The sequence below is a fragment of the Pan paniscus genome, chromosome 3 (assembly GCF_029289425.2).
Source record: "Pan paniscus chromosome 3, NHGRI_mPanPan1-v2.0_pri, whole genome shotgun sequence".
In the NCBI taxonomy this organism is placed as follows: Eukaryota; Metazoa; Chordata; class Mammalia; order Primates; family Hominidae; genus Pan; species Pan paniscus.
Genome location: NC_073252.2, coordinates 141,307,455 through 141,332,544, shown reverse-complemented (window position 1 = coordinate 141,332,544; position 25,090 = coordinate 141,307,455). Strand labels below are relative to the sequence as shown.

Here is a 25,090-nt window from a genome sequence, read left to right as displayed (position 1 = left end):
GTTACACTTTAACCGGAGGCAGAGTTAAGACTTCCTCTAGCCTGCCACTTGCTGGTGTGGCACTCCTGTTCTATACCACACTGTCTTACCTTTCCAGACCTTTAGGGATATAGAGAATCTTAGGAAATTTAGCTGGATACTATGTTGGAGCTGCTTGGAGTTCAGTTTTGAACTCTCCATTGCGGCTGGAGATCTTGCAGCACTCTGTGCTACACAGTCACAAACTAAGGAAACCAAGTAGAGAAAGGAAGAAATGTGCTCATTCCTACACTTATGTCTATAGTTGATAGTACTCTGAATTTACAGATGTGGCTTGGGGGGACATCTACGTGAATGCCACAGAGAGCTGACACACCAGTGATACCAGGTTTAATTACAAAATGCTCTTAGAACTTCTTTTGGTTTGCTGCTCTTGACCTAGTATGTGAGATGCACTCCTCCTTGTCTGAAAGATCCGTTTTCATTAGCTCTCCAGCTCCCTCCTGATTTTTTTCACCATAGTTATCTCCCAGTGGTCACTCTTTGCATTTCTCAGCTTTGCTACCCCAGTATCTTATCTAAGTTTGTGGTTAAATAATCAAGGTCACATGACTGCTAAATCTTACCGAGTTATGGTTTCTCACTTTTTCTCTAGTTCCACCTTCCAACTGCCTGACAGGTTATCTCCAATTATCCTTCTGAAGCTGAAACTGATTGTTTCTCCTCTAAACCAATGCCATTTTCCACCTCCAAAGCCCTTAGTAATGACACCGTATCCTGGATCCTTAGGTACAAATTCTCAGAGTTATGTAGTCCATCCCCTTTAAGCATCTGCATTTGTTCTCAAAATGCTAATGATTTCCCAATATGACAACAAAAAGAGCTTTTAAAATGGGAAGGACTGAAATGGAAGGAGCAGGGAGTCAAGGTCAATGAGAAAGTTACCCGAGCCTGTGTGAATGCTGGTGTGATGACTATAATCCAGAATGATCGCAGCCTATGAAAAATTACATGGAGGGTCTTTTAAAACCTATTCCTAGAGGAAAAGAAACAAGGCAAGAACAAACCTGTTTGGGAAGAAAAACTAATCATAATAGACTAAAAAAAAAAAAAGAGAGAGAAACTCAGCTCCTATCTTGCTTTAGTCTTCTCTAGCTAGGAGAATGATTTTCAAACTGAAAAGGACAGAAGAAAGACAACAGCCATTAAAGGCCCATTATGTGAGAAAGGTGTGTGAAAGTTGATTATACAAATTGGGTCATTCTTGTTGTAGCCAACTAAATTAGGGTTGAGGGCTGGGGGAAAAAGCACTCACGGCACAGAGCAACTGATTCAAGAATTAACATTTCCACAAACCCTGGTGCTGAAACAACCTGCTGCAACCCTAAGACCGGTTTTACCTAGCAGCTGCTGAAATGACTTGCCATGACTCTAAAACTGGTTTTACCTACCACCATCATTCACCAATCAGATCTTGCCAGCTCCAAAGAAATTCTCTAGTGCCAGTGAGCTTTCTTTCAAAACAATACTTAAGATTTCTCTTTCTAATAAAACTCCCAACCTCCTCTTTGTTATTCAGACATAACAAAGACCACTTGGTCTGTATATCTCAAATTGCAATTCTTGCTTCCCAAATAAAATGCTAAGGATTCATCTGTATATTTTTATTCTGAGTTCAACAAGTACAACATAGTATCCAGCTACTTCAATTCAATCCAGCTACTTCTATTCAATGAATTACACTTCAAGATAGCAATGATTTTACAGACAAGAACACAGAATACATATGACTTATTTGGGGAAGTCATGGAGAATATGGAAATGCCATAAGAATACGGATGTGTTTACAACACATTCTTCTCTTGAATTGTGCTCTGCTCTGGCTAGACCATTCTGTTCTCTATTTCTCATGTACATCTTTAAAATTTCAGCCCTTTTCTACATTCTTTCACTATCAATATCCATCACTGCTTTATCAATCAGTGACTTTAATTTCTACACAAAGCTCGTTAGAATACATTCTCTAAGACTGCCCAGAGAAATGCCATTACACTTAATCATGAACATTTATTGAGGAGTTCTTAGGTACTAGACACTCTAAAACCTCCCAACAACCATGTAAGGAAGGTACAATTTAAAAGAAATTTTAATAATTTTATTACCAAGCTGGTTGGGGGCTTATAGAACTTAAGTAACTTGCCCAGAGTCACACAGATGATGACTGGTAGAACTAGAATTTAAATTCTGTGAATCTAGAGAGAGGGTTCATGTTCTTAGTCCCATATCCTTATTTCAAACCTACAATCTTTACTATAGTTACTCTTAGAAGAGTATTTGTATTGCTTTGCTTTTGTATACAGTAAGTTCTCTCAACTAAATTTTAAGTGCTTCCAACATCAGAGATGTAAAATCGTTACATTTCTCTGAAGGGTTTACCTTCGTGACCAGTAATTTCTTGTTGGTTACAGTGAAAACATATATAAAATGTAAGTGATTGTAATGATGAAGACAATGTGGATTAAGTAATTTTTAAAGATGTCACATGTTCCAAGGAGACTCGTATGAGCCAAAAGCAGATGCATGAAATCAGTAAGCCTTTCACTCGAGTTCTTCTTCATCTTCATTACCTTTTTTTCTGGGGTGGGTACTAAAAGGGTACTCCTTTTCTAGGGTATTCCTTGGTTTTCTTAATAGAACAATATGATATAATCATATTGAAATTTTAAAAAATACATTTATAAAATTTACGTGTATTTTCTACTCTGTGCAAAGCTTAAGGTTAATTTTAGGGCAGAAGCTAAAATGTGGAAATGTTGCACTGAATTGTACTATGTTACTTAGGCATTTTGTTAGCTGGATTTCTCTATGCTTCCAAACTCAATTTGACATTTATGTTCCAGACAGAAATGAAAATCATGCCCAAAGAACAGCCCTATATTACTTAAGAGGAGAGAAACGAGAAAAAAAGTCCAAGGTGTAAGGAGGCCTGTCTTAGCCTTTTCTCCTTCTTTACTGCCTGTATATAATAGGCCAATGTTTTACTGATTGCTGAAGAAAAGTGTGAAAATAGATAATAAGACATAAGAATACTAAAGCAAAGGCAAAAATAAACCAACTTTGGTGACTCTTACATTCTGAGAATAAATAGAGAACTCATGTGAGCCTGAATGTTTAAGTCCAAGGCAGTTAGTTACAACTTGGCTTTTGCTAGACTTGGTTTGAACAAAGAGTGCAGCATAATTTAGTGAAGAGCACTGACTACTGGGGAAATTTCTATCTGTGCTTTAATCCTTAGGAGGGTTGTTAATATCAATCTCTTGATTATGTGATCTGCTCCCTAATTTGGAGTACGATTAGAGATGATCTAATTTTACATTTTAAAATAAGAAAATTTATGCGAAGAAAAGTCAATGGATTTGCCCAATGTCATTTAATGGGAGGGAGTGGTTGTTAATAGTATTACCAGAAATGAATTCTGGCTTTTTGGATTCTTGGTCTAATATTTTTCTAATATACTGCTGTATACTGTAGCCTCATCACTGTAACTTATTTTAATGGTTTTTAAAAGAAAAAAATGAAAACACGCTAACTAGAAAATATATGCCATCTAGAAGAGCGTGCAGCATATGATTCATACCCTCCCTTTGCTTTGCTCTCTTGCGGAGGAGGACACTTCTAAACTCTTAAAAGCTAAAGCCCTTCAAAAAAAAGAGACAATTTTAATTATAAGGAATTGTCCCCAAGTATGCCAAAGAAAACAGCATTGCAGGCCACGCACAGTGGCTACGCCTGTAATCCCAACACTGTGGGAGGCCGAGGCAGGAGGATCACTTGATCCCAGGAGTTTGAGACCATCCTGGGCAACATAGTGAGAAACCGTCTCTAAAAGAAAAAGAAAGAAAATAGCCTTGCAAACTGCATAAAAACTTTCTGTGCAAACACTGATGTCAAGGCAAAACGTAAAGCTAGTCTTAATGTAGCACCACGATTTCACGCAACCCTAAGAAACAGAGCAGCAAAGAGCGGGGTGCTCTTTTAAAATGAAGGCCCTGACATGCTTCAGACATTCACACCAGAAAATAAAAAATTGTTTGTCTGATTTTTTTTTTTTTAAATGAGCACTTCATTTACCTGTTTTGTTTCTCTGAAAGTGATGAACTCGCACTGTATGGCTGTATGAGTTCCGCTTATACTCCAAGTGCCTCAAAACTTCCAAAAATCACTGTTAAGTTCCCCAAGTTGAGGGAGCCAGACAGGGGGACTTTTGCTATGCCTTCCCTGTTTGATCCTGTCTCAACAAAGGCTTCAAGAACCCTGGATTTGGAAAACTGGGCAAAGCACTCTCTGAGAAAGAAAGTGATTTTTATAACATTTTACATTAAAGAATACAATTATTTTCTCTATTGTATTCTTAAATCAGAATGAGCTTTCTAGAGCCATTCTGATTATGCACTCCATACTTATTTGCTTTAAATGGTAACAAATCTAACCCAAAGCTTGACTTAAGATTTAAATTTATAAATCTTAAAGTTTATGTGCCTGCATAAAATTCTTTAATGGTACACTCAGAATAAAGTCCAAACTCATTATCATAAATTATAACTCCTTCAGGATCAGGAACCTGCAAGGCATCTGGCATTCATCCCTCCTTTGGTACTTTCCTCCCTCCTTTTTGCCCGCCCACCTACCTCCCCACGACTCTGGGCCTGTCTCATCTCCCCTCTTTTTAAAGGACCTGGGCATGTTGTTTATTCTAACGAGAAGATCCTTTGCCAGGCTGCCCTCCCCTACCATCATTTAATTGCCACTCACACTCTCAGACTTTCCTCAGGGGAGCTTCCCTAATAGTGCCAAGAGTTTACTTCAACCACAGCCCCTTCCACGGTAATTATGATAATGTGTTTACTTCTCCACATCCCCTCCTAGATGGTGAGCTTCTTCAGGGGTCCTAGACGGTGAGCTTCTTCAGGGGAGCAACCTTTTCCTTGTTTGGAGAATTTATATCCTGTAACTGATAGGGGCTTAAATCTGTGTTGTATGAATGTTAATGAACTGCCTTTCTCTTAAAGCTAGTGGTGTTTAACCTGATCAATCTCACACATATTTTGTTGTTTTTTTTTTTTTGAGATGCAGTCTTGCTCTGTTGCCCAGGCTGGAGTGCAGTAGCATGATCTCAGCTCACTGCAACCTCCAACTCCTAGGTTCAAGCAATTCTCGTGTCTTAGCCTCCCAAGTAGCTGGGATTACAGGCATGCGCCACCACGCCTGGCTAATTTTTTTGTATTTTTACTAGAGACAGGTTTCCCCATGTTGGTCAGGCTGGTCTCAAACTCCTGACCTCAGGTGATCTGCCCACCTCGGTCTCCCCAGATGCTGGGATTACAGGCTGAGCCACTGTGCCCAGCCATTTTTGCTTGTCATTTAAATGGAAAAAGGGAAGAACTAAATTCTAAGGGTATTTCAAGTCGGTCATCTCAAATACAGTCAAGGCAGTCATGCGAGGTCACATTTCAATTAAATAGATGTGATCTATTAATGCATTATTCTAATAGGTAACTACTTACATAAATTCCACACAAAGTGGACATTTTATTTTCTGTATTATTACAGGCTTTACAAAGCCTAAATTTTTTTTAAGCCTAAATTTTTTACTCTTCCCAAAGTTCTGCAGATTATGCTACTACTTCCAGTAGGCATCCCCAAAATCAAGAAAGAGTAAAAGTAATTCACATTATCATTTGTTAATTCCAGAAAGTAATGAAGGCAGAAAACTGAAAAATTTTTATACGTTTTAATGGTCTCATGGTATAAAGAGAAATGTAATAATGATAATTATACTTTGAAGTCAAGAGAATATTGAGAGGAAAAAACCCCACATTAAGGCTCTGCTGTAAAAATGCACTCCATACTTATTTCCTTTAAACGGTAACAAATCTAACGCAAAGCTTGACTTAAGATTTAAACTTTAATACCTGTTTATCAAAATCTAGTTTCATGTACTGGTATTACTCATACATTCTCCAAACACTTATTAGTGTATACATGTAGTTTTTAAAAAGCATGTTAATGATTAAGTAGGCTTTACTCCTAAGGTGCAAAGTGGTTCATGCCAAAATGTAAAGACCACCGAGACTAGGAAGAAGCTGCATCAACTAATCAGCAAATAACCAGCTAACATCATAATGGCAGGATCATTTTCACACATAACAATATTAACTTTAAATGTAAATGGACTAAATGCTCCAATTAAAAGACACAGACTGGCAAACTGGATAAAGAGTCAAGACCCATCAGTGTGCTGTATTCAGGAAACCCATCTCACATGCAGAGACACACACAGGCTCAAAATAAAAGGATGGAGGAAGATCTACCAAGCAAATGGAAAACAAAAAAAGGCAGGGGTTGCAATCCTAGTCTCTGATAAAACAGACTTTAAACCAACAAAGATCAAAACAGACAAAGAAGGCCATTACATAATGGTAAAGGGATCAATTCAACAAGAAGAACTAACTATCCTAAATATATATGCACCCAATACAGGAGCACCCAGATTCATAAAGCAAGTCCTGAGTGACCTACAAAGAGACTTAGACTCCCACACAATAATAATGGGAGACTTTAACACCCCACTGTCAACATTAGACAGATCAAAGAGACAGAAAGTTAACAAGGATACCCAGGAATTGAACTCAGCTCTGCACCAAGCGGACCTAATAGACATCTACAGAACTCTCCACCCCAAATCAACAGAATATACATTTTTTTCAGCACCACACCACACCTATTCCAAAATCGACCACATAGCTGGAAGTAAAGCTCTCCTAAGCAAATGTAAAAGAACAGAAATTATAACAAACTGTCTCTCAGACCACAGTGCAATCAAACTAGAACTCAGGATTAAGAAACTCACTCAAAACCACTCAACTACATGGAAACTGAACAACCTGCTCCTGAATGACTACTGGGTACATAACGAAATGAAGGCAGAAATAAAGATGTTCTTTGAAACGAATGAGAACAAAGACACAACATACCGGAATCTCTGGGACACATTCAAAGCAGTGTGAAGAGGGAAATTTATGGCACTAAATGCCCACAAGAGAAAGCAGGAAAGATCCAAAATTGACACCCTAACATCACAATTAAAAGAACTAGAAAAGCAAGAGCAAACACATTCAAAAGCCAGCAGAAGGCAAGAAATAACTAAAATCAGAGCAGAACTGAAGGAAATAGAGACACAAAAAACCCTTCAAAAATTAATGAATCCAGGAGCTGGTTTTTTGAAAGGATCAACAAAATTGATAGACTGCTAGCAAGACTAATAAAGAAAAAAAGAGAGAAGAATCAAATAGATGCAATAAAAAATGATAAAGGGGATATCACCACCGATCCCACAGAAATACAAACTACCATCAGAGAATACTACAAACACCTCTACGCAAACAAACTAGAAAATCTAGAAGAAATGGATAAATTCCTCGACACATACACTCTCCCAAGACTAAACCAGGAAGAAGTTGAATCTCTGAATAGACCAATAACAGAATCTGAAATTGTGGCAATAATCAATAGCTTACCAACCAAAAAGAGTCCAGGACCAGATGGATTCACAGCTGAATTCTACCAGAGGTACAAGGAGGAACTGGTACCATTCCTTCTGAAACTATTCCAATCAATAGAAAAAGAGGGAATCCTCCCTAACTCATTTTATGAGGCCAGCATCATCCTGATACCAAAGCCTGGCAGAGACACAACCAAAAAAAGAGAATTTTAGATCAATATCCTTGATGAACATTGATGCAAAAATCCTCAATAAAATACTGGCAAACCGAATTCAGCAGCACATCAAAAAGCTTATCCACCATGATCAAGTGGGCTTCATTCCTGGGATGCAAGGCTGGTTCAATATATGCAAATCAATAAATGTAATCCAGCATATAAACAGAACCAAAGACAAAAACCACATGATTATCTCAATAGATGCAGAAAAGGCCTTTGACAAAATTCAATAATGCTTCATGCTAAAAACTCTCAATAAATTAGGTATTGATGGGATGTATCTCAAAATAGTAAGAGCTATCTATGACAAACCCACAGCCAATATCATACTGAATGGGCAAAAACTGGAAGCATTCCCTTTGAAAACTGGCACAAGACAGGGATGCCCTCTCTCACCACTCCTATTCAACATAGTGTTGGAAGTTCTGGCCAGGGCAATTAGGCAGGAGAAGGAAATAAAGGGTATTCAATTAGGAAAAGAGGAAGTCAAATTGTCCCTGTTTGCAGATGACATGATTGTATATCTAGAAAACCCCACTGTCTCAGCTCAAAATCTCCTTAAGCTGATAAGCAACTTCAGCAAAGTCTCAGGACACAAAATCAATCTACAAAAATCACAAGCATTCTTATACACCAATAACAGAGAGCCAAATCATGAGTGAACTCCCATTCACAATTGCTTCAAAGACAATAAAATACTTAGGAATCCAAGTTACAAGCGACGTGAAGGACCTCTTCAAGGAGAACTACAAACCACTGCTCAATGAAATAAAAGAGGATACAAAGAAATGGAAGAACATTCCATGCTCATGGGTAGGAAGAATCAATATCGTGAAAACAGCCATACCGCCCAAGGTAATTTATAGATTCAATGCCATCCCCATCAAGCTACCAATGACTTTCTTCACAGAATTGGAAAAAACTACTTTAAAGTTCATATAGAACCAAAAAAGAGCCCGCATCGCCAAGTCAATCCTAAGCCAAAAGAACAAAGCTGGAGGCATCACACTACCTGACTTCTAACTATACTACAAGGCTACAGTAACCAAAACAGCATGGTACTGGTACCAAAACAGAGATATAGATCAATGGAACAGAACAGAGCCCTCAGAAATAACGCCGCATATCTACAACTATCTGATCTTTGACAAACCTGAGATAAACAAGCAATGGGGAAAGGATTCCCCATTTAATAAATGGTGCTGGGAAAACTGGCTAGCCACATGTAGAAAGCTGAAACTGGATCCCTTTCTTACACCTTATACAAAAATTAATTCAAGATGGATTAAAGACTTAAACATTAGACCTAAAACCATAAAAACCCTAGAAGAAAACCTAGGCATTACCATTCAGGACATAGGCATGGGCAAAGACTTCATGTCTAAAACACCAAAAGCAATGGCAACAAAAGCCAAAATTGACAAATGGGATCTAATTAAACTAAAGAGCTTCTGCACAGCAAAAGAAACTACCATCAGAGTGAACAGGCAACCTACAAAATGGGAGAAAATTTTCACAACCTACTCATCTGGCAAAGGGCTAATATCCAGAATCTACAATTAACTCAAACAAATTTACAAGAAAGAAGCAAATAACCCCATCAAAAAGTGGGCAAAGGATATGAACAGTCACTTCTCAAAAGAAGACATTTATGCAGCCAAAAGACACATGAAAAAATGCTCATCATCACTGGCCATCAGAGAAATGCAAATCAAAACCACAATGAGATACCATCTCACACCAGTTAGAATGGCAATCATTCAAAAGTCAGGAAACAACAGGTGCTGGAGAGGATGTGGAGAAATAGGAACACTTTTCCACTGTTGGTGGGACTGTAAACTAGTTCAACCATTGTGGAAGTCAGTGTGGCGATTCCTCAGGGATCTAGAACTAGAAATACCTTTTGACCCAGCCATCCCATTACTGGGTATATACCCAAAGGACTATAAATCATGCTGCTATAAAGACACATGCACACGTATGTTTACTGCAGCACTATTCACAATAGCAAAGACTTGGAACCAACCCAAATGTCCAACAATGATAGACTGGATTAAGAAAATGTGGCACATATACACCATGGTATACTATGCAGCCATAAAAAATGATGAGTTTATGTCCTTTGTAGGGACATGGATGAAATTGGAAATCATCATTCTCAGTAAACTATTGCAAGGACAAAAAACCAAACACCGCATGTTCTCACTCATAGATGGGAATTGAACAATGAGAACACATGGACACAGGAAGGGGAACATCACACTCTGGGGACTGTTGTGGGGTGGGGGGAGGGTGGAAGGATAGCATTAGGAGATATGTTATCTCCTAACATTAGGTATTAGGATACCTAATGTTAAATGACGAGTTAATGGGTGCAGCACACCAGCATGGCACATGTATACATATGTAACTAACCTGCACATTGTGCACATGTACCCTAAAACTTAAAGTATAATTAAAAACAAACAAACGAACGAACAAAAAATCAATAAATGTGATTCACCATGTAAACAATTAAAAACAAAAAACATATGATCATCTCGATAGACCTGGAAAAAGCTTTCGATAAAATCCAATATCTCCTCCTGATAATAACCCTCAAGAAAGTAGGCATTATGACCAACTCTTCAAAAGCAATTGCAACAAACCAGAAATTGAGAAGTGGGACCTAATTAAACTAAACAGGTTTTGCACAGCAAAAGAAACTATCAACAGAGTAAACAGTCAACCTACAGAATGGGAGAAAATATGCACAAACTATGCATCTGACAAAGAGGTAATATCCAGAATCCACAAGAAACTCAAATCAACAAGCAAAAAACAAGTAACCCCATTAAAAAATGGTAAAAGACATGAACTGATACTTCTAGAAATGAGACATACAAGTGGCCAACAAATGTATGAAAAAATACTCCATCACTAATCATCGGAGAAATGCAAATCAAAACTACAATGAGATATCATCTCACACTAGTCAAAACAGCTATTACTAAACAGTCAAAAAACAACAGATGCTGGTGAGGCTGTGAAGAAAAGGGAATGCTTATATACTGCTGGTTGGAACGTAAAATTAGTTCAGCCACTGTGGAAAGCAGTTTGGAGACTTCTCAAAGAACTTAAAACAGAACTACCATTAAACCCAGCAATTCCATTACTGGGTATATATCCAAAAGAAAACAAATCTTTCTACCAAAAAGACACACGAACTCGCATGTTCACTGCAGCAGTGTTTACAATAGCAAAGACATGGAATCAACCTAGGTGCCCATCAACAGTGGACTGGATCAAGAAAATGTGGTACATATACTACACTGCCATAAAAAGAATGAAATCATTTCCTTTGCAGCAACACAGATGCAGGTGGAGGCCATTATCCTAAGGAAATAAACGCAGGAACAGAAAACCAAATATCACATGTTCTCACTTACAAGTGAGAGCTAAACATAGACATAAAGATGGCAACAACAGACACTGGGTACTACCAGAGAGGGGAAGGAGGCAGGTGGAAAGGGTTGAAAAACTAACGATTGGGTGCTATGTTCAGTTCCTGAGTGACAGGATCATTCATACCCTAAATCTCAGCATCACACAATATACACAGGTAACAAACCTGCACATGCACCCCCCTGAAACTAAAATACAAATTGAAATACAAAAGAATAAAAATTTTAAAAAGTGCATGTTAATTTTTAATCACATTCAGAAACTTTAAAAGATCTCTTGAAAAAATGTTTAGAGCAAATCCATCACTGTGCCAAAAGAGTCACCCAGGGAAACTCTCAGGATTAGTCTTCTGTATGCTCCCCACACAATATTAAGGATCTAAGCTTGAAGGTACTTTAACCAAAGTGGTATATAAAAGCACCATACAAAACCTTGCATTGGCTTAACAAAAAAAAGTCAGTATAGTAACTAATGTTCAGACTGTTGCAGAAAGACGTGAATGGACAAGGCCAAACATAACAACATAAAGACAGCATGTGGGGCTCACACAGCTGCTGCATCATGCTAGACAGAGACTAGACAGAGATGGGGGCCTTAGATAAGTTTAGCGATTTAATATACTAGATTTATGTCATGACATAAAGAGAAGCTACAACAGATAAATTTCCCAAACTTTACAAAACTCCCTTTCCATCAGAAATATAAAATTTTCAATTGAAGAGGTCAAAATATAATTTGTCCTGTATTTCCAGTGACTCATCTGCTTTCCCAGTATTTAATACAGTATGCTTAAAATATGTTTCTCTTAATACACACAAAACTTGGCTCAAAACAAACACTACAGTGACAGAAATAGTATGATGAAAATATTACTATCATGAATTGAGTGACAGGCAAAGGGTCTAAGATAATTATGTTTAAGTGTTCAGAACATCTATGTATTTCTGCAGTTTCAACTACTCATAAGTATTTGAAAAGCTCATCTATACGCAAACTACAGCAGCTGACATCTATAATTGGGGCTATAAACAAGACTAGAATGTTACTGGTTTCTTATAGATCCTTCCAAAGACAATCTCAAAAACCAGACATATAGGGCAATGAACTAGTTATATGGAGCTCTGAAACTAATCAAGCCATATTTTATAGAATTAGATTTGCTTATAATGAGTTTTATATAAGAGATACTGAATAATAGATTAAGTCATTTATCTGATGTCATGAAATTTGAAATTAAAATAGATTCATCTGATGCTATGAATACTGAGAAAAATTATAGGACCAAACGAGACATTATTTTTGTTTAAGTGTTTGTGGATAAACTTTGCTTTGAGATCTGAATTTGGATTTTAAAATGTGTTCTTCTTGAAGTTATAACTTTGTAAAGTGAGTTTATGAAGTCATAACTTTGTAAAGTGAGTTTACAAAGTTTGCCTTGTAATGTTAAATACATTCTCAAGCCTCCTCTCCTGTATCATAACTATTTAAAAAGTAGAATAGTACAGGCCGGGCGCGGTGGCTCATGCCTGTAATCCCAGCACTTTGGGAGGCCAAGGCAGGTAGATCACGAGGTCAGGAGGTCGAGACCATCCTGGCTAACACGGTGAAACCCCGTCTCTACTAAAAATACAAAAAATTAGCTGGGCGTGGTGGCGGGTGCTTGTAGTCCCAGCTACTCGGGAGGCTGAGGCAGGAGAATGGCGTGAACCCCGGAGGCGGAGCTTGCAATGAGCCGAGATCGCGCCACTGCACTCCAGCCTGGGCGACAGAGTGAGACTCTGTCTCAAAAAAAAAAAAAAAAAAAAAAGTAAAATAGTACTAAAGAAAAGCAAAATTTTTTTGAATACTATGACTTTAGGAACCTCTTTACTGTTTTGCTAAGTCTATTCTTGATTCTGGCAAAAACTATATGGGTATTTCAATCTGGGTGCTCTTTTTAAGTTCATTTTGTATCTAAGCAAATATGCCAAATAAATAATGTGGCCAACGAACTCACAATTGTCTCCGAACAGTTCAGTTAAATTTTAAAAGAATGAACACAATCTCCAGAAATAAGAACCTACTTTATTCTGTTCTATTAAGTTCTTTTATGTTAAAGAACTAGTGCAATTAGTCTCTAGTGTAGTAGAATAATAGTACTTTCACTAAATACATAGGGATGTATAATTATAAAATATGTAGCATACATGATACATAGTATATATTCTGATATATACATAAAATATATATCATAATAATGTGGGATACATGAGTGATATCAGACCTAGAGGATACTAAAAGCTAATCATTAATTGATCTTAGGTCTTTTCTAACTTATAAACAGTGGTGTTTCCTGATTTCATATTATGCTTACCACATGGAATCACAACTGTGAAATATACTGGAGTTTTCAAACTGTGCTCTACAGAGCTCAAGGGGAGAAAAGAGCAGCAGAGGAGCAAGGGAGGTAGGACTTAAAAGCTTTGTACCCTCACCCAAATCTTACTCCCTCCACATTTATGCGAGACCTCAAAATATAAAACTGTTAGGTTTGGAGTTAAAAAGTAGAGATCTGCCACTAACATGCACTCGTTACTGGAAAATAAGGAAAGCACCAGTTTAACATTAAAAAAGATATTTCAGTATTTCAAAGAGTTCATGACACTTGTATCTCAATCCTTCAGTGATCTGTATGAACCAATTATAAAGCTATACATGTCCAAACATATTTTTGCATATTATATGCAAAGAAAATGACTAGTAGTTGTCTAAAATAGATTTAGAGACAACGAAAAAGGAAACAAAAGGAAGCATTATCCGATAGAAGGCCTCTGATGCTCACATCCTTTCTGAGATCCACACCGCAATCACAGCCCTGCTGCCAGGGCAGACTGGGTCGTCGTGGGTGTGACACACATAGACCAATCACATCATCTCTAAGCAATCTAAAGTGAGTAAATAATAAGTAAGGCAATGAGAAGCTGATGCAGAAGCTGCAAGGGCACATAAAAAGCAGCTAGGAGGCAGAACTGAGGCCATAGAAGGGGAGCATTGGAGGCCAAAGCTCTTGGAAAGCAGAATCCATTTAAGTAGAGGATACAGAGTAAGAAAACAAAAAAGAATCAGAAAAGAAAACAGAAAAGAAGGGAAGAATGTGAAAGAGAACAAACCAGATGCAAAGATTTCCCATAAAACAGAAATGCACAGAGAGAGCAGGACACAGCAACAGTCCCCTAGAATTGCTTCAGTTCCTGATAACCTCCTGTTGAAACAAGGAGGTTATCCTTACTTACAAACAAAACCAAATCTTTTTTCTTAAGATAGTCTGAGCCTCAGTCTCTTTTCCTCACAAGTAGGACTTAATTAGAACTAATACTAATGATCTAAGCCCAGATTAAGGAGAAATTGATGCCAACATTATGTGGTCTTAAAAAGCTACATATAGCACATGAGACTTTTCAAATGTGCTGAAACACCCTCATGTAAGCCAGATATTGTATCATTCATCACATTTACATTTATGCTAATTTACTTGGTTGTCAAGATTAAGCCACACTAACAACATGGTGCAACAAATCAAATTGTCTGTGTTTTAACAACTTAAACCCCAATTTAAAAAACCTGGGTAGGCATTACCCAATTTGGCTGAACAGTTTCTTTTACAGACTTCTTAACAAACTATGTTACCTTAGAACTTAATGTTACTTATGAAGGCCAGCATGGAAAAAAAAATGACAGACTAGAAGCATTTATTACTCCAGCAAAGGCAAAGTAATTTTTAAGAAGTTGTTATATGAACAGAATGGAAAGATTATACAGTCTCACTGTTCTTAAATAATTATGTCAAATACATTAATAATCTTAAGTCTGATTTGATATTATATACTCTGGAGAAGAGATTACTAAATAGCAGCTGAAGGCCATTATCTAGCTTGCAGAAGTGTTTGGGTTGGCCTGCAATGTTTTCTTAATAATTAAATTAGTTGATAGAACTTTAAAAATTGAGAGATAATACATATAAAATCTGAAATCTCTGGCTTTTCCTGATATACCAGAAGATTTGCCTGCATGGGTGCATCATTTCACAAGTCAACAAAGGATTGTAGCCGTGTAGGTTAGTTACTCCCATTAGATGGGGCTACGGCAGTCCAGTTTCTTCTAATTCTCCCCAGTTGTCCGCTCACCCCGTGAGTATTTCAGCTTGTAACCTCTGCTCTAGAGATAGGAGACTTATAAATATCACCTCACATCAACATGTGATATAATAATTGTTAATTTATAAATGGCAGTACTGCTTTGCTTAAATAACTTGATGGCTATGGAACTATGAAATATTTCAGAATTTCTAGTCCAAATTCTGTTTTGGATTTAATGGCAGTTAAAAATAGATCTAACTTGGCACTCCCCAAGCCTTTTACTTTGCCATGCTCTCCTTACCTTTTCTGTCTGGCTTGAGGTTTCTATCCACAGGGGGTGGTTCACAGTCTGCAACAGGAACTGGCCTTCTGGGAGGGGTTTTTGGGCTGGACCTGAAGCCCATATGAGCAGGAGGAGGAACTTGCATTCCAAATGAGGAAAAATCAAATGTTCCTGGAGTCATTGGCACATAATTTGCTTCCTGAATTGGTTCTGTAAAACTGCTGGAATGTTGTCGTGGTGGTGAATTGGGATTCATTGGGACGTAATTTTCATCCAGTTCTTCACTTGAAACACTTCCCACTGTCAACACATTTTTGACTTTCTAAAACACATATATATTTCTTTTTAATAAACAAAAACTCTTGTCACACATGAAAACACAATTGTAAGTCACACTCATTCATATGGATCTCAGCGTACTTTTATTTCATGATATATCACTTAGTCTCATGGCACTAATTATGAAGATTTAGACAATGAAATACACTTGATGATGCCAAGGTCAATTATACTTACAAAGTGGTTATGGAAGCCTTCAAGTGAACTAGATCTATCACTTGGAAATGTTCGTGGAATATCATAGCAGTCTTGAGAACTAGCATCTAAAATAAAGAACAAACTATCAACATTTATTCCCATCTTTGCCAGCTCTCAGGGTCATTGGGATGACCTATTATCTTTCTCTCATTATACATATGCATACACACATGCACACACACAGAATTTTAAAAAGGATGCTCATAGAACTGTGTCTTGAATTGGCATATTAAACCACTAGAAAATGCAGACACTCACTCATATGCTAACCAATACCAATATCTAATTTTGAGTGTGAGTGAATGTCTAAGTCTGGGATAAGATAGGTTATCTAAAGATGAAGAGAAACACCTCTATTTTCTCATCGTTTGCACCACCTTGGGCATAACTTACATCTCACTAACTTATAACCGGGTTATACAGTCACTTCAAGAAAGGAGTTAGATACTGTTATTGAATGGTGAAATAAGTACTGATTTAAGTAATAATCACAGATACATTAAAATCTTGGAGATAGCTGAGGAAAACTCTACCACAAAATACAGAAATTTTAGCACATACTGTTTAGGATATGTGCATTAAAAACTTTAGCTTTCTATTTGTAGGACTTTGAGAATCTCAGAGAATCACCCAGACTCATTTTTTTCTTCTCCTCTCAAGGTCTGTAACTTTTGGATACAGACTCTAGGAGACAGTATAAGAAAGTATACTCACTAGCAATGAGTGAAGTGGGTAGTGATAAGGGGAAAGAAGATTCAGCTCTTTAAACACAAGTAAAAATCAAACAGCATAATGGCTTGACTGGAACAGAATATCACCTGTTAGACACAACATAAAAACTGCTTATATAGGAAGGAAGGAAATAGAGCCCAACAGATGTGACTTAGAAGCGGCCATAATGGCACACAAATACAGGAAAGGGTATGACTCGGAGAGGCTTTGTGGCTGGTCCATTTCCTGCCCTTCTGTCCCAACAGAGGGCCTATCCACCCAGGATTATAGAAAGTGGGAGAGAGAAGGGCACACTTCCTGAGGCAGGAAGGCATTACTAAGGCCATACTTCTTCAGGGGTGAGAAACTCCAACTCTTTTTCCCTTCCAGCAGAGCATGAATGCAATATACCCTTCCAGGTAGCTGTAGAGCTGAAAAAAAATGGACTGTATTTTGTAGCATAGTATATTTAACTACGCTTAAAAGAACAAATATTCAGAAAAATCGATTTTCTATCATTAACCTCTAATAGAGAAGAAGTCAACTAGAGCTGACCTTTTCGCAATTTGTTTAAATCCACAGTGGAAATGGTATTACTACGTGAAGGCGACATCCCTGCTGTAGGGATACAGTAACTACTGTCAGTGTCTGAGGCGGTGCGTGGGATACTACACGTTTCCACAGGAGATCGGTCATGAGCTGGATGTGGTTTCGGTGGCCGAGGTGGAGGAATATCTGGAATAGTGTCTAGCTTTGATGTCTGTCCCAAGGTTCCTTCTGGAAATGTTCGTGGAATCTGATAAGTATTACCAGGTGTTGGAGGAATGTCATAACTAATAGATACATGCCTCATTTGAGTCTCTACACTCGATGTCCCAGATGGGGTATTAAAAACATAGAGTTCTCCATCTGCTTCAGTACTTGATGGAGACACCTTTGGTAAAACATCATGGGAATAACTCCTGGGCAGGTTATAAAGGCTGGAGTCAACTGAAGCAGATAGGGCACGTGAAGGTGGAGAGTCGTACATCATTTGCTGCTGAAAAAAGCCATTCATTCCATGTTTGCTCTGGGAGGAAGCAGGATTTTTATGAGAAGGGACGTTATCATTGCAGTCTGTTTCAGAAGAGGTGGATTTTGCAGAATCAGCATGCGTTCTAAATAAAAATTGTTAATGACAGAATAAACAAGGTGGAGACTAAGAATACATTTTTTATAAACATATTTATAGCTAAGCAATCAAAAGATAGGGCTTTTCTCATTAGATTTTTTGTGTGATCCATAGGATTTAAAGCACAAATGTTCTTTAGCTTTTATGATTATACATCAGACAACAAAACCGCCACCACAAAACCAACAAAAGCATTCTCTCTAATTCTGTCCTAAATCTGCCCACACCCCCAACTCCACCTATTAAATCTGCACATAAAAACACAATCCCTGAAGCACTGGAATTAAACATTACAAAACTCTGGGAAAGGTAAATGATTAATGCATAGACACAAGGAAAAGCATTTCCTCTGAAGAGCATGCAAAAACCTAGTGCTAGTACAGTTTATATAGTTGATCCATTGGTCTTAAACCTCCCCACGGCAAATTTGTTGTTCCGTAAAATTAAAAGTCTAATGATTACTTGGTATTGAATAAGGTCAATGTGACTTACAAGAAGGTAACATCTAATTGTTTTCATATATCTTCCTTTCCACTACTTTTCTTTAACAAACATTTAGCCAACATTATAAAGAGGATCGAAATACATGATACAGAGTTAACCAACTCCAAACAATAACTCACTTTGAGAAATCTCATTAAAGTACATTTATGAACATTTTCGGTCTCTGCATTTTGAGGTATCACAAAATTTGGGTATAGGACAAGATGAAGCTAACAACACAAGCACACTCTCACTTCCTTAATGCTAAACAAGATACCTGAACTACTTCTGCATGTTGTCCAAAGTCCTGTAGGAATTTAAACAATATTTCTTTAAATAACTATGATTTTTTTTTAAAGGGCTTACCTTCCCTGACTTCTTAGTAACATGTGGCACTACGCTCTGTAAAGTCTCCCCCTTTACTATCAGAAAACCCACATTGTGCCACATTGTGCTTTTGTTTTCTCCATCTTAAAAAGATCTTAAAACCCTTCTCCCTTGCTGATTATTTCCTTGTTTCACTTACTGGCTCCTTCCTCCCGTCTCTCTCCCTGGGAATGGCCAACAGAGTTCAGTCCTCTAACCTTTTACCATACACGCTATTAGAGATCATCCTCCTTTTTCAGAACTTCATTTTCTTCTCTGAATGCTGACAACTTCCATCATCTTACCAAATTCCAAGTCCCATATTCTCAAACTAATATTTCTACTTGGTTACTCCAGTATTACCTTGCTTGTGTGCCTCAAATAGAAATCCATTTACTTCTTAAGTTGACTGCTTTTCCTGGCTTGCATTGAAAGAAATGACTTTATCCAGATTCTTCAGGCTTAAAACACAATCAGGTTGATTCCTTCTCTTTGATTTCCAGTCACGCAGGCACCGAGCCCTTCTTCTTAGCTGCGTACTTATTCCCTTGCTCTATTCCCATTGCCACTATCCCAAGTTCAGGTCCCCATCCCTGCTGAGATCTACATGACTGAACTCTCCTTAGTGGAATTTCCTCTACTGTCTGCCTCTTTCAATCTATTCATGGGACCAGACTTCTATAAGATCAATATTTTCAAAACACAGTTGTTATACCACTCATGTATTCAAGAGAAAAACCTAGTAAGGGCCCCTACAGGGTGTGGGAACTATAAGGCCTCACACTAATCCACTTGACATTGAGGTTACTAATAACCTGGCTCCACCTTCTCCATCCTATCCTCCAAGAGGCTCTCCTCCTCATTATCTTCCTCCCACCATGCTTGCTCACATCTCTCCTTTCCCTCAAGCTATTTTTGCACAAATTACTAATGATTTTCTTCTCTCACCAACTAGGTGTAGTTCACATTCCATTCTTCCTATGAAGCTTTTGTTTTCTCCATCTTAAAAACACTTGCACTGTCCCTTTGTGGAATTTCTAATGCACCTATGCATATTCTAAAATTTGTACTTCATTTAATTCAAATGCAGAGTTAAGAGAAGCTAGAGGAATTATGAGTAATAAGTAAAGCTCCTTGCTCTGACTAGCTTACAGTTAGTGAAGAGTAAGTAAAAACATCGTTTCTAACACTGCGATAAAACAAGATATGAAGGCATAACCAGGATGCTATAAAAACCCAGAAAGATATTTAAGCTAACTTGGGAGTCTGAGAGGAATGCTTCCTAGAGGAGCACATTCTAACTAAAGTCTTGCAGAACAAACAAGAGTTTGCAAGGCAACTCTGGTATATTATCTTCATCTCTAAATATTTAATGCTTGCATGTTTTCACTTCTTAGCAACTCTTACTTGTAAACTCCAAAGGTGACTATATCTGAGTAGACTATATCTTATATAGTTTGTACCTTCATAGCACCTAGCATAATATTGGGCACATAGTGGTTACCTCATAAATATTTGCTATTTAACTGTCACTTTTGCAAAATATAGATAGCAAAATACATCTGGGTGATGATTTTGAGCATAAGTTGTACTGCAAGAGGAAAGCTGTGATACCAGTGAAATCAATGAAATACACTATATAAAAATAAAATATACTGAGAACTGTCGCTTGGCTGTTGGCTTCTAAAAAGTTGCTAATGAAAAATAATTGTAAACTTTTGTAAAATAAAATATTAGTTAGTAGCATAGGTAACAAAGTTGCCAGTGTATAATTTTAGATACTCACAGCAAACAAGCAAAATCAAGTTAGAATTTGATATTAACAAATGTTGATTTATAAATTTTTTTCTGCTCTTACAGGTAAAATCCCATTACAACAAATACATAGAAATCCAGCTTTGGAATGAATATGAGCTATTTCCATCATCTCAGGGCATGGTTCACAGAAACTATTTCGTGAATCTTAACATATTCTACATTAAAATTTTTGAACAAGTGCTTTGTCTGATCCTAGCCCAGTAATAATCATTTTCCACATTAAAAAAAATCTGTCATAAAATAATGCTTAATTATAATCTTGTTTAAAAAAACATTTTTCATGTCTATAAAGAAATATACTCTCTATCCAGACCCTAGCTGATTAATACATAAATAAAATGTACTCAATTGACTGGTATCACTAATTGTCACATAGCTACTAATGGCAGAGACTGGCCTCTAAATCATCATTTTTCTGCTCCTTTTAAAAACAGTAAAACAACTGCTTCTTGACTCTTTATTGCCTTAACTCTTCTAACTTTTCAACATCAAGTAACAAGGAGGATCCAATTAAAATGCCTTACAGCTTAGAAGAGGACAGGGGTGTGGGGGCAGGGAAGGAGATGGTAGAGAAACCAAGAATTTGGGACAGGCTTGATGATTCATTCCTTCAGTCAAGTGCTGCACTCCATATACTTCTACTTAAAAATTTGTAAAGGGAGGCCAAGCGCAGTGGCTCACACCTGCAATCCCAGTGCTTTAGGAGGCTGAGGTGAGAGAACTGTTTGAGGCCAGGAGTTTGAGATCAGCCTAGGCAACATAGTGAGACCTCGTCACTACAAAGAAAAAATTAGCCAGCCAGCATACAGATGGCATGCACCTGAAGTCCTAGCTACCTGGGGGCTGAGGCAGAAGGAATACTTGAGCCCAGGAGTTTGGGGTTACAGTGAGCTATGAGTGAGCCATGGGCAACAGAGCAAGCCCTTGTCTCCTAAAAAAAAAAAAAAAAAAAACATAAATAAAAAGGCTTAGGGTAAGCTCTGCTTCATTGCTAGATATGAAGACTAAAAGTTTCGTAATTTTTAGGAATATATTTATCTGATCAAATTTCACTAACATCCAATTTGTATATTCCATGGAATTTGCTATATTGGGATTTTACCTTATGATTAATTTCTCACACAGATCCAAAACCACCACAACACACTCACTGCAATGGAATCGTTTTGCTTTCAAAATCTTCTAGTAGAAGGTATTCCTCTCCTTCTTCAGAAACAAAAGATGACCCTTGGCTGGTTTATAATCACATAAGAAATGGAGCAAGATCACCATTTATAAATCAGTGAAATCTGTTAAGCAAGTAATACTGTGAGTCTGTAACAAAGACTACAAAATAGGAGACAGATTTCCAAAAGAGCCTTGTAGGGAAAACTGCTCTTTGCCAAAGATGGCAGAGATTGTGTCTCTTCGATACAATCTCCTGAATATCGGAAATCAATAGGGGAATGTAAACCTGAAATATAAAGCCTGAAACATATGCCTATACAGATGGTCTCTTTCAAGCCTGCAAATCGAAATTTAAAAAGTTTAAAGGTAAGAATCTCAGTGTGTACACACATACACACATACACACGCCTCTGTCTCTCTCTCACATGGGCATGTATAATTTACCTGGTGGGTTCGGGCTTCTTGCTTTGACAGTTGATGAGCAACAGGTAGTCTTGAGGATCCTCCTGAATGCCAAGAGTTTCCAGGTGTGGTGGAACATTGAGTAGCTGATACGGAGGAGGTAGAGTAGCAGAGGATGAATCTGCCTGGGTGGATGGTGGTGCTGTATTTATAGCTAAAGGTAAATCAGCTGGTGCTTGTAAAGAGCTGCCAGGTGGCTTCACAGGATCTGCAACACCAAAGTTTAACTATCACGTCTATCACAGTTAAACAATTTTTGGAAAAACAAAGCTACTTTGGAGACAAATTGTTTCAACACACAAAAACAGAATAAATCATGACAATGTCAGCTAAAACAAACACTACCTAAATGGCGACCTTTATACAGGAAGTATTTTTTTATTCTTGTCAAAGAGATCTAAAGAGTAGGACTCTATATATATTCCAGATCCTCTAAAAAAGCCATGGCTAACCTTTGCCTTGAACAGTCTTCAGTTTTGAGGCTATGAGAAGGAAGCTGTTCTACAACCTTAGTAGAAGAGAAAGATACTTTAAAACTCCAGGATAATAAAGTGCTTCCTAAGCCAACCCAACCTTCCAAGAAGACCCATTTAATTACACAGTATTTACCAGGCCTGTGGTCCTGTGAGTACCAGGGTCAGCTCTTTACCCTGTTTATTTCGATGATCGTTCTTTTCTTTCTACCTCTTAGCAGACTACAGAGAAATACTTCTAATTCTGGGACTGGTGAAAATAAAGTCTATTCATGTTCAAGGAAACAGCTTCTTTAAGGCATCACCTCTTCCCTCAGCTCATAACTTTATTTGCCATTTAGTGGATTTTTGTAGTATTTTCATGGAAAGAGGTCCAGCAAGTAAATAAGTAATTTATTATTCCCTTAACTATGTTCTGAGAGAAATATGAAAAGAGCTAAATTGTGCAGAATGAAGCAATTTGAAAACCATGTGAAATTCTAGAATAAAATCCCGCTGTAGTCACTGACATAATCAAGTATATTAAAGGCTCAGAAAAAATGCTGTTAGTCTGTTTAGGAATAGAAGGCCATAAATAATCCAGAAAAAGGCAAATGCTCATACATGAATAAATTTGTTCTTAAAATTTATGTTATTATAGAACAGAAAAAGCTGGGTTGAAACTGAAGTCTCTTCAGTTCCCATGTGGTGGCCTTGTATTCAATCTGTTAGAAGGACCCCATCTCGCTTTGCTGGAAGTTTATTTTTCTTCTTTTCCTTTTTTGCCCAATAAATTCTGTTTCCCTCAAAGTGTCCTTCAATGTGTTCCTAATCCTTCCTGGTCACGTGACAAAACCCAGTTTTAGCTGAACTAAGGAACAAAATTCTGCATCATTTTTGGTGCCCGAATGTGGGGCATGAGAAAGGGTAAGATGCAAACCAAAAAATCTTTTTACCTTTCATTTCTAAGCCTTTTTGTCTTCAGATTTCTTCTGAGGTTAGAGGGAATTATGCCTCCCCACAACTCCCGTCACTCCCAGGGATCAGGAATGTTGGCCTTTTCCTTCTTTTTTCGAGTTAGACAGCAGTGGCTAAGGCCAAAAGGCCCTGCGCAGTGGGCTGGCCAGCATTCCCCACCATGTCTCTCTCCCGGTAGGAGAAACCTATTTGCATATGACAGGTTCTTCCCCAGGCATCTTTTTCTTTTCTCCACGATGTCAGCAGTTAACACAGCCTTGCATTTAAGCTGTCTTTTCCTATTCTCCACCAGGTCAGGAGTTAGCTTTAAAGCGAGGCCTTTTTTTTTTTTTTTCAGATGTTTTGCTAGACCAAGAATGATAAGGAAAACTGCTTCTTCTTTCTCTGTAAAGTTTTAGTTATGAAAAAGGATTTGCGAGGTTGGGCTTAAGCTTTAGCCAATCTGGTGTGCTTTTCATGTCTTTCGGTATGGTCAGTAGCAAACTTTGCTGCAGGCCTCCATCTTGTTTTACGTCCTTAGAAGTGTGACCTGTAACCATGTGGCAATGCTTTGTTTAGCCTCCGCCATTTTACAATGGTGGCCCAGGCTCAATCCTAGCTTAGGCAGAGTCCTTTCTGGTTTGATATCTATGTGACTTTTGCTATTTGTTTATTCTCTTCCTCCCCACGAACTGCCTTGGATTTTCCTTTCTCTGAGCCTTTAGTAAAGTTTGAAAGCCAGAAACACTGACCACTTGGTGCAGCTAAAATCGGATAACAAAGAATTTAAAAGAATTTTCTTAAAGAGCACTCAGCTTAATTAAAAGTGGATATCCAAATTATAGGTATATTTAAAAGGCCTTTATGTTTTTCTCTTCCTGGGTCTTGTTTTGCTGGAAAAGGGCTTTTTCTAGTCAACTGAATTATTTTTCTCCATTTTGCCTTGCCACCCTTAATTCTTGCACGAGAGGGGAGAGACCTCTGTTTTCCTCATGAAACCCCAGGAATTAAAAGTGAATAGATCCCTCTCAAAATCTGTTTTTGCCTCCCAGTTATGCCTGTTTATTAGGCCTTAGAAGCTTCATGTTTTCCTAATCCTGTCTCTTTATGGGCTCAACCTGGAGGTTGGCAAATGAAAAATCTTGTGGTTACTGGATTTTCTTCTGCCTGTCTGTGTAGTTATATATGTGTTGTCTGGGCGATGTCTACAAAAAGAGCTCTAATTAATTAAAGAAGGATAGGTGCTTGGATCAAATATTGAAAGGGAAGATAAAAGCTGTGTGGTACCTTTTAGTTCACGTGACTTTAATCTTTGAGACATAGAAAAAGCCTAAAGATTATTGGTAAAATGCAGATGTCAAAATGT

General features: G+C 37.7%; 1 protein-coding gene across 3 annotated transcripts in view; it reads right to left on the bottom strand.

The window, feature by feature from the left end:
* The window catches only part of GAB1 (GRB2 associated binding protein 1), a 136,590-nt gene that overhangs the window by 17,318 nt on the left and 94,182 nt on the right, over positions 1 to 25,090 (bottom strand). For all 3 annotated transcript variants that reach the window (XM_003820702.6, XM_003820701.6, XM_008974135.5), the window contains exons 3-6: positions 22,298 to 22,523; positions 17,404 to 18,005; positions 16,117 to 16,202; positions 15,619 to 15,922 (exon numbers count right to left, since the gene is read on the bottom strand). In XM_003820702.6, coding sequence (XP_003820750.3) covers positions 15,619 to 15,922; positions 16,117 to 16,202; positions 17,404 to 18,005; positions 22,298 to 22,523 — 1,218 coding nt within the window. The remainder of the gene's footprint in view (positions 1 to 15,618; positions 15,923 to 16,116; positions 16,203 to 17,403; positions 18,006 to 22,297; positions 22,524 to 25,090) is intronic.